The sequence below is a fragment of the Bos indicus genome, chromosome 18 (assembly GCF_029378745.1).
Source record: "Bos indicus isolate NIAB-ARS_2022 breed Sahiwal x Tharparkar chromosome 18, NIAB-ARS_B.indTharparkar_mat_pri_1.0, whole genome shotgun sequence".
Lineage (NCBI taxonomy): Eukaryota > Metazoa > Chordata > Mammalia > Artiodactyla > Bovidae > Bos > Bos indicus.
In genome coordinates, this window is record NC_091777.1 from 62,080,881 (window position 1) to 62,090,870 (window position 9,990).

The window sequence follows — 9,990 nt, forward strand, 5'->3', positions numbered from 1 at the left end:
TGATGGACAGGGAGGCCTGGCGTGCTGCGATTCATGGGGTCACAAAGAGTCAGACACGACTGAGCAACTGAACTGAACTGAACTGACTGGGGATATTGCATCCATGCCCAGAAGCACTGAAATACCTTTTCCTGATTGGTGTTCTAACAATAGTAAAGATTACTCTTATGTAGGGTTTATGATATGTGGACCACTGACCTCAGTCTCCTGTATACTCTTAATCCTTTGGGGGTTTCTCCTCTGTAGATATGGGGGTGACTGTAAGAGACTTGAGTATCCATGGATTTTAGTATCCACAAAGGATGACAGTATAGTGATTTTTATTAAATTATCTTGGGGTTTGTTACATCCGGCAATTTGGTGAAGCTAGCTCTGTTATTCATCATTTGCAGCAACTTTTTAAATAGTGATAAAACATAACATAAAACGTGCCATCTTAACACTTTTAAGTGTACAGTTCAGTAGTGTTAAGTATGCTTACACTGTTGGACAATCACTCTTCTGAATACTTTTCTTCTCATAAACGTAAAGCTATGACCCATTAAACAGTAAATCCCCATGTCCACCTCACCTCAGCCCCTGGAAGCCACCTTCTACTTTCTGTCTCTGTGAATTTGACTGTTTTAGGTATTTCACAGAAGTGGAATCATACAGTGTTTGTCTTTTCATGACTGGCTTATGACACTTGGTATAATTTCTCAGGATTCTTCCATGTTGTACCATGTGTCAGAATTTCTCTGTCTTTAAAACTGAATAATTTTCCATGCACCTTTAGATCACATTGTATTTACCCATTCCTTTGTAGATGAACATTTGCTTTGCTTCCATCTTTCGGCTACTATGAATAATGCTGCTATGAGCATGGGTGTACAAATTTCTCCTTGAGATTCTGTTTTAAGTTCTTTTGGGCGCACACCCAGAAGTGGAATTGCTGGATCATATTGTAGTTTTATTTTTAATTTTTGGAGGGACCACTGTAACTTAACTATAGCAGCTGCAACATTTTACATTCTTACTAACAGTGCAAAAGTGTTCATCAGCAGCATTTGAGCAAGAAGAAAACAGAGATTCAGGACAGTGAATGACTTCTTCAGGGTCATAGGGGTGGTGATGGAGCCAAGATTTTAGTCATAGTTTCCTGGGTTTTTCCCCTTGCTCTTAACTAAAATGTTAAATGTGACTTTGGCATATCCAGTGTGGAAGCCTCCTGATAGGGACTTGTAATCTCTGGGTCAGCCTAGCCCTGCAGAGCAGTGTAGTGAGGAGACATTTCATGCCCTCAAAGGAGCAGGAAACAGAATCCTGTCATTTCTGATTCAGAATGAAGGTTAGTTCCCCTCTCCCTCCAGGAAGGTGGGAGACCACTCTGGTTTGATACTTTTACTGAGCTGGACTAGAACCTGTCCCTCCCCACAAATTTCTTCTCATTCTGCCCCAAATCAGAGTTCTTATTCCTCATCATTCTGTGAGTAATGAAACAGAAAGCTACCAGGTTTCAGGATCTTTGGGGTAGGAATCTGAGCTCTCTGACCACCAAGCCCCTAAAAGAAGCACTTCAAACATGCTGAGGAAAGGAAGGAATAATAATGACAGTAATTTTCCCTGTTTTATACAGGAAAGGAAGGCAAACAGTGTCATGTATCTTGTACAAATCAGACAAGCTAATATGTAGCAGAGCTGCATTTGAATCAGAAGATTTCAGTTCAGTTCAGTTCAGTCGCTCAGTCGTGTCCAACTCTTTGCGACCCCATGAATCGCAGCACGCCAGGCCTCCCTATCCATCACCATCTCCCAGAGTTTACTCAGACTCATGTCCATCGAGTTGGTGATGCCATCCAGCCATCTCATCCTCTGTCGTCCCCTTTTCCTCCTGCCCCCAACCCCTCCCAGCATCAGAGTCTTTTCCAATGAGTCAACTCTTCACATGAGGTGTACTTGGTTAGCTTTAATTTAAAAATCAGCATTATTATCCATTCAACTCATATCAACTAAGCACCTACTGTGTGCCAGGCTCTGCGATAGAAGCTTTCGCTTCAGTAGGGGCAGAAGACTTTTCTTTCAAGGTTCTTTAACTGGCATAGTAATTAAACTGACATGAGACAGATTAGCAAATATAACTTGCTTTTTCATTTTTGTTGTTGTTCAGTCGCTAAGTCGTGTCTAATTCTGTGACCCCAGGGACTGCAGCATGCCAGTCCTCCCTGCCCTTCACTATCTCCCAGACCTTGCTCAAATTCATCTCCATTGAGTCAGTGATGCCATCCAACCATCTAATCCTCTGTCACCCCTTTCTCCTCTAGCTCTCAAACTTTCCCAGCATCAGCATCTATATATATACTGGACACTATAAAAACTATGAGGCTCAAAGACAGGTAATTGAGGTTTCTGTGCTACCATGAGCTAAGGAATATAGGGTAGGTTTCTGGGTCTTCAAATGGGAGGAGGCAACCCACAGGAAGGTGGGAAGAGCAAATGCTTGGGAAACAAGTGTTTCCCACTCCATGCAGACAACTATTTCTGAAATAGTCTCAATAGCAATAGTGTCTTCCTGATATACACACCCTATCTAAATTATCTGAGCCATGAAGGGACAGGCAGAGTTTTTCTTGAGGCTGCTGAGTCTTAACTGCCTTCAGCTTAACACAATCCATGTGCCAAAGTGGCACATTTTAGAGAAACAATTTCTACTCCCCATATCTTTAAGCAATACTTCAAGTAACTTTTGAAGCATATTAAAAGTCTTATTTATGTTTAAGAAAGCAAAACTCGAAGATGAACTTGCACAATGAGTCTTTTTACAACCAATTCCCCATAGCTCTGTTGCTCCATGGAACTGGATGCCAAGAGTGGACTGGCAATCTTGACGACTTTGTGTCTTGTTTTCTCAGCAGATCATGGTCTCCTCAACTCCATCTAGGATGCTGTGTCAGGATGTTCACCAATTTGGTCAGAAGCTAGTCCGCAGGAGGCCATTGGAACCCAGAGCATGGGCTGAGAGTCACCTGTCTCGTTGTCTGAACGCTCTTGACCTGGTGGCCTTGGGTGTGGGCAGCACTCTGGGGGCTGGAGTGTACATCCTGGCTGGAGAGGTGGCCAAGAACAAACTGGACCAGCTAGCATCATCTGCTTCTTGGTGGCCACCCTGACTACTGTATTGCCTGGACTCTGCTATGCTGAGTTGGGGGCCCGGGTACCAAGCACTGGTTCTGTATATCTCTACAGCTACATCACCATGGAACAGCTGTGTGCCTTCATCATTGGCTGGGACCTCATACTGTCCTTGTTCATTGGTGAGATGATGGAGTGGGAGAAAGCTGTGGGGTTTAAGATCAGGAAACTAGGAGGAGGGATTACACGACAAAGTGCTCACTCATTCATGAGCACTTTGTCACTATCCCACGGGTAGGAAGTGGGTATTAGTAGCAGGAAAAAGCCACAATTTCATCTTACCCAGCCCTCTCCTGCTTTCCTTAAATTATGGGACTAAGAATCTTGAAGGAAAAGGACTTGTAGGTAGTGGGTGAGAGGGAGGCATGTCCCACAGGCTCCTCCCCTCACCACATTGAAGCCTTTGTTTGGCTTTTGCCTTCGTGGGATTTTCCTTTATTGCTAGATTTAAATTGCAACCCTCATCTCCCAGCTCTCCTGGTTCAACTTCCCTGTTATATTTTCTGGCCCAACATTAACTTCCTCTTTACATATTAACTTGGAGAAATAAATAGCAACTCACTCCAATATTCTTGCCTGGATAATCCCATGGACAGAGGAACCTGGTGTGCTACACTCCATGGGCTGGCAAAGAGTTGGACATGACTTAGGTATCTATCGAGCAAGCACAACATTTCCTCTTGAGAAATCTGTATGCAGGTCAGGAAGCAACAGTTAGAACTGGACATGGAAAAACAGACTGGTTCCAAATAAGGAAATGAGTACGTCAAGGCTGTATATTGTCATCCTGCTTATTTAACTTATATGCAGAGTACATCATGAGAAACGCTGGGCTGGAAGAAGCACAAGCTGGAATCAAGATTGCTGGGAGACATATCAATAACCTCAGATATGCAGATGACACCACCCTTATGGCAGAAGGTGAAAAAAGAACTAAAGAGTGATGAAAATGAAAGAGAAGAGTGCAAAAAGCTCAACATTCAGAAAACTAAGATCATGGCATCTGGTCCCATCACTTCATGGCAATAGATGGGGAAGCAATGGAAACAGTGTCAGACTTTATTTTTGGAACTCCAAAATCACTGCAGATAGTGATTGCAGCCATGAAATTAAAAGACACTTACTCCTTGGAAGGACAGTTATGACCAACCTAGACAACATATTAAAAAGCAGAGACATTATTTTGCCAACAAAGGTCCGTCTAGTCAAGGCTATGGCTTTTCCAGTGGTCATGTATGGATGTGAGAGTTGGATTATAAAGAAAGCTGAGTGCCGAAGAATTGATGCTTTTGAACTGTGGTGTTGGAGAAGACTCTTGAGAGTCCCTTGGACTGCAAGGAGATCCAACCCGTCCATTCTAAAGGAAATCAGACCTGAATATTCATTGGAAGGACTGATGTTGAAGCTGAAACTCCAATACTTTGTTGTGAAGAACTGACTCATTTGAAAAGACCCTGATGCTGGGAAAGATTGAAGGCAGGAGGAGAAGGGAACAGAAGATGAGATGTTGGATGGCATCACCGACTCAATGGACATAGAGTTTGGGTAAACTCCGGGAGTTGGTGATGGATAGGGAGGCCTGGTGTGCTATGGTTCATGGGATCACAAAGAGTCAGACACGACTGAGCAACTGAACTGAATTGAACTGAAGCACAACATGTTAACTAGTTGATCCATTTTGTGAATCATCTGGGTCTACTCTCCCCACTCTTGAAAAGAAACTCTGAGATTTGGTATTTTGTATACTTTTTCCCTCAAAATACATCCCATGGTGCAAATTGAAGGTTCAACTTATATCTGTCAATGAATGTTCACGCTTCTACCACTGCAGGCACCGCAGTGTTTCCAGGGCCTGGAGCTATGCCTTTGACAGCCTCACTGGGAAGAACCACATCTCTCAGGCATTACAGAGGGTTTTCTCTCAGTATATGCCTGCCTACCTGGCCACGTACCCAGACTTTTTGGCACTGGCCCTGGTGCTGCTGCTTATGGGTGAGACGGGGTCAGAGATAGGATGAGAAGAGCATCTCTTCTCTGGGGTTGGATGGGGGGAGCTGGGAACTTGGCTGCAGAAGGCTTGGGGCTCCAGACTAGTGGGGGTATTAGGACTGGAATGAAGGGTCTGAGATAAGAGAGGAAGGAAGACACAACACAGACTGTTGTTTCCCACCTTTGGCATTATCAGCAATTTGGGCTGGATCATTCTTTGGTGGGAGGGAGCTGTCCTGATCATTTTAGGGTTTGTTTTTAATCATTGTCAGATTTTGAATAGCATCCCTGTCCTTTGCTCACAGGATAATAATGACCCCCACAAACTGCAACAATCAGAATGTCTCCGGACATTGCCAAATGTCTCTTAGGAAACAAAATCACCCCCACCTGGCAATCTTTTACTTAGACTTGCAAATTCCTTTCTTGTCCTGAGACTGAAGATGTTTGTTTGAAATTCACACAAAATAAAATGAACCATTTTACTATATTCCCCCAGATGTATTGAGCTATTTTTGACGTACGATATTATATAATTTTAAGATGTAGAAAGAGATGATTTGATTGATGTGTTTGTTGTGAGATGATGGCCACAGTAAGAAATTAACCATCTGAAAGTGCACAACTCAGTGGCACTTACCATGTTCACAATGTTGTACAACCGTCATCTCCCTCTGGTCCAAGCATTTTCATCACAACAGAAGGAAACGCCGTAACCACTGAGCAGTCTCTGTCCATCTCCCACCTACACAAACTCAAGCCTCTGAAAATTACTAGTTTTCTTTCCGTGTCTATGGATTTGGTTACTTTGGATGTTTCATAGTCCATCTTTCCACAGGAGTACTGATTCTGGGAGCTCGTCAGTCAGCCCTGGTTACTAAACTGTTCACAGGCATCAACACTTCAGTTCTCATCTTCATCATCGTCTCTGGCTTCATTAAGGGAGACCTGCACAACTGGAACCTCACAGAACAGGACTACAGATCGAACACATCTGGATGCAATGACACCTATAGGTTAGGAGGGTCCTCTTGTCCATAGTAATGCTTGTAGGGGTACACAGGGCTGAGACTATGATGGGGACTAAAGAGACCTGGGATAACAGATCCAGTGAAGGGGGACCTGGAGCCCAGGACTTAGTATTAACTAAGTATCCTTATTATTATTAATACTAATAATCCTTAGTATTAACTAAGGATTCCAGTACAGATGGCTGACACACCTCAACTAAATTTTTTCCTCATTCCTTCTCTCACCATAGCTTGGGACCTCTGGGTTCTGGAGGGTTTCTGCCTTTTGGCTTTGAAGGGATTCTCCATGGAGCAGCAACATGTGTCTCTGCTTTTCTTGGTTTTGACATCATTGCCACTACAGGTAACAAGGTCACTGTGTGTCCCATGAGGGATGTGGGTACAGTGTGGGCTGCCCTTGGGCACAGGGGCTAGTAGTAGGTCAGTCAGCTTTTGGAGATGCAAGAAGATATTGATTTTTTGTTTTCACCCCAGTGCTTTTACTGACCTCCACCACTGTTGCAGGGGGAGGAGCCCTGAATCCTCTTTGTTCCATCCCCTTGAGCATCATGATCATGATCTTCATCTGCTTTCTGGCGTACTACTCTGGTGTCTCAGCAGTGCTCACCCTCATGGTGCCCTACTACTTGATTCACCCTGTGAGCCCCTTGCCGCAGGCTTTTTTCCATGTTGGGTGGGACCCTGCCAGATATGTTGTGGCTGTTGGCACCCTCTGTGCTCTTTCATCCAAGTCACTGCCAAATTAAGAAGTGTCTTAGCCCTAAGGATTGAGAGACAAGAGGGAAAGGCACGAAGACTAGGGAACAGTGTCCACGTCCTCACATGTGTTTCCATTTTCTCTTCTAGCCTAGTGGGTGTCTTGTTCCCTATGCCCCATGTGATCTACTCAATGGCAGATGATGGGCTCCTTTTCCGGGACTTGCCCAGATCTACACCCACACCCGTACCGCTGTCAAAGCCACCTTGGTTTCTGGAATTCTTGCAGGTAAATAAGTAATGCTCATTTCTTCTTTGATCAGTTTTCTTAGCTTGGATATCCCCACTGGTTTCTCACTCTTTCTTCACTGTGTTTTTGCCCCAATTTTAGCGGTCATGGCATTACTCTTTGAGCTCAGTGACCTTGTGGAACTCTCTTCAATTGGGACCCTGCTCGCTTGCATCGTGGTGGCTTATTCTGTTCTTGTTCTCAGGTAAGACCCCACGACACCTTGACTGGGGGTCCTGACATTGAGGGGATTGATGGGAAGGTAATTCTCTTCTGCCTTCATGCTGCCTTCTAAATTTTCTGCTATGGTTAAGCTGGGAAAGAGATGAACTAGACTGTCTGATGTTGGATGAGTAGGGGCTACTATTAACACTGCCGTCATACCTCTAATTCAGATACCAGCCAGACCAGAACGTAAGCAAGAATGAGAAAGCAAAAAATGAAATTGAGATTTGTGAATGTGACACGAGTTCTTTGGACCCTGTACCAGAAGCAGGAACCTCATGGATTCTAAAGAGACTATGTGACCCTAGCCACACCCCCACACACACCCAGAAATCTGGCCAGATTGTCTATGGATGTGCCTTCCTGCTTGGTGAGCAGTGGGATTTCTCTTTGGTAATTTTCAGAAATGGATGGTATGTGGAGGGAATGTGTCTTTTCTGTCAGCTGAGGTGTCTTGGAGATATGATGGCCCTTCCTGAGGTGGGCAGCCTGGGGAGGGGTGTGACCCGAGGTCCTGACATCTGTGTCTTCTGGGTCCAGCCTGTTCTCCTCCACCTTGACCCTTGCAGTTCTCCTGCTGATAATCCTGAGCCTGGTCCTGGCCCAGTGGCCCAGCCAGGTGTTCTCTGGAGACCCTGTGCTCACAACAGTGGCTGTGCTGCTGCTGCTGCTCATCACTGGGGTCACAATCATCATCTGGAGGCAGCCCCAGGACCCCTCTCCTCTTCCATTCAGGGTAGGTGACCCTATGTGTCCAAAGTGTCCACCTTGAGTGAATGAAGTCTGCGTGCTTCGAACCCTGAACATCATTTGCTGGACCAGGAATGAGGGCAGTTATTAAAACTAATGAACTCTTCCTTGATCCACACTCAGTGCTATACATACACTATCTCAGTAGGCACTGAACACACAGCCTGAATTGGACTGAACTTGTCCCACCCACATGGGGTAAGGTCTTTCAGATGTCTGGGCTGTGTTCAGGGATGAACTGACTCTGCCCACAGGTCCCTGCTCTGGCTGTCCTCCCACTGGTCAGCATCTTCATGAATGTTTACCTGATGATGCAGATGGCGTCTGGGACCTGGGCCCTATTTGGGGTCAGGAATGTGATTGGTAAGTGGTTTTCTTGGAAAATGAGACCCCTTAAGTGACTGAACCCAACCATCTCCCTGCCACCTCTCTCCTAAACTGTGTCAGATACCATAATAGGAGACCTACTGGGCATTTGTAAGTGAGGAGAGCACCTACTTTCCCTTCTCACTGTCTCATTTCCCTACTAGGATCTGTCACATACTTAGGATATGGGATCTGACACAGCTTGGAGAACAATGAGCCACAGCCACCAGCCTCCACCACCCAGAATCTGGACAAAAACATCCCTGGTGCTGGTTCATCTTAACCAAAGGACATCGATGTTGTGTGGAATCCCTCCATGCCCTGGAAGATCTGCTGGTTCAAAGGGTACTTTGAGCCTCTATGGGAGTGTGAATGTGGGATGTATTTAGAATCCTGTATACATTGCTCTTGCCTGGAAAATCCCATGGACGGAGGAGCCTGGTAGGCTGCAGTCCATGGGGTCGCTAAGAGTTGGACACGACTGAGTGACTTCACTTTCACTTTTCACTTTCATGCACTGGAGAAGGAAATGGCAACCCACTCCAGTGTTCTTGCCTGGAGAATCCCAGGGACGGGGGAGCCTGGAGGGTTGCCATCTGTGGGGTCACACAGAGTCAGACATGACTGAAGTGACTTAGCATAGCATAGCATAGCATACATTGCTAGTGGACACAATGACTTAAATGTTATACAGTTTTAAAGTAAACTTTTCAAAGCATAATATACATACAGAAAAGTCCATGTTTCATAAGCATACAGCAAGATGAATTTTCACACAGTCCAAAAAATGTAACCTGCAACCAACAGAAGAAATAAAATATTAACTGGCACATAAGAAGCATCGTGTGCCAATTTCCAGTAAAAATACAGAGATGGCAACATGGGGAAAAAACACAGGTAACTATATATTGTGTCAAGAGTTGCACTTTATGTATTAGGACACAAATATGTTGGATGTAAAAGTAAGGTAAGAGATACATTGTGAAAACAGTAACCAAAAAAAGCTTGCACAGTCATATTAATATCCAAAGTAGACTTTAAGAAAAAGAAAATAAAGTGGATCATTTCATAATGATAGAGGGAAAAGGTTATTTTTATCTTTTTCCTTGGTGACCAAGATGTAGTATGACATTGGGTAAATAATCATTTTTCTTTACTTTTCTGTCACAGACTTTAGAGTTGCACAGTAGAGTTGAACAGATAAAGTTCTTAATTGAAAAACAGAAACAAAAATGAAACACCCTGCATTGCCAGAGGCAAGAGTAAGGGATGGGAAGTAATGGTTGGTTAATAAATGGTTACAGTCGAGAGGGACTAAAAGATAAGAAGTAAAACTGGAGGGACAATATAAAAAGCCGTTGCTGTAAGACAGAATGCTTGAAATTGAGATTATGGACATTGAAGATGTTGGTAATAACAGAGTATAGTGCTGTTTGTGGGAATGAACACCCGAAGTAGAGTGAAGGAGTGATGGAA

General features: G+C 44.3%; 1 protein-coding gene across 1 annotated transcript; it reads left to right on the forward strand.

Annotated features, from left to right (window-relative positions):
• Positions 1–2,918: 2,918 nt before the first annotated feature.
• Positions 2,919–8,797, forward strand: LOC109571841 (cationic amino acid transporter 3-like). Its single transcript, XM_019978356.2, is given in 13 exon segments — positions 2,919–3,102; positions 3,105–3,295; positions 5,004–5,160; positions 5,996–6,173; positions 6,419–6,531; positions 6,693–6,918; positions 7,035–7,102; positions 7,105–7,173; positions 7,276–7,378; positions 7,569–7,768; positions 7,968–8,134; positions 8,403–8,511; positions 8,679–8,797. Coding segments are annotated over 13 exon segments (1,884 nt in total).
• Positions 8,798–9,990: the final 1,193 nt, after the last annotated feature.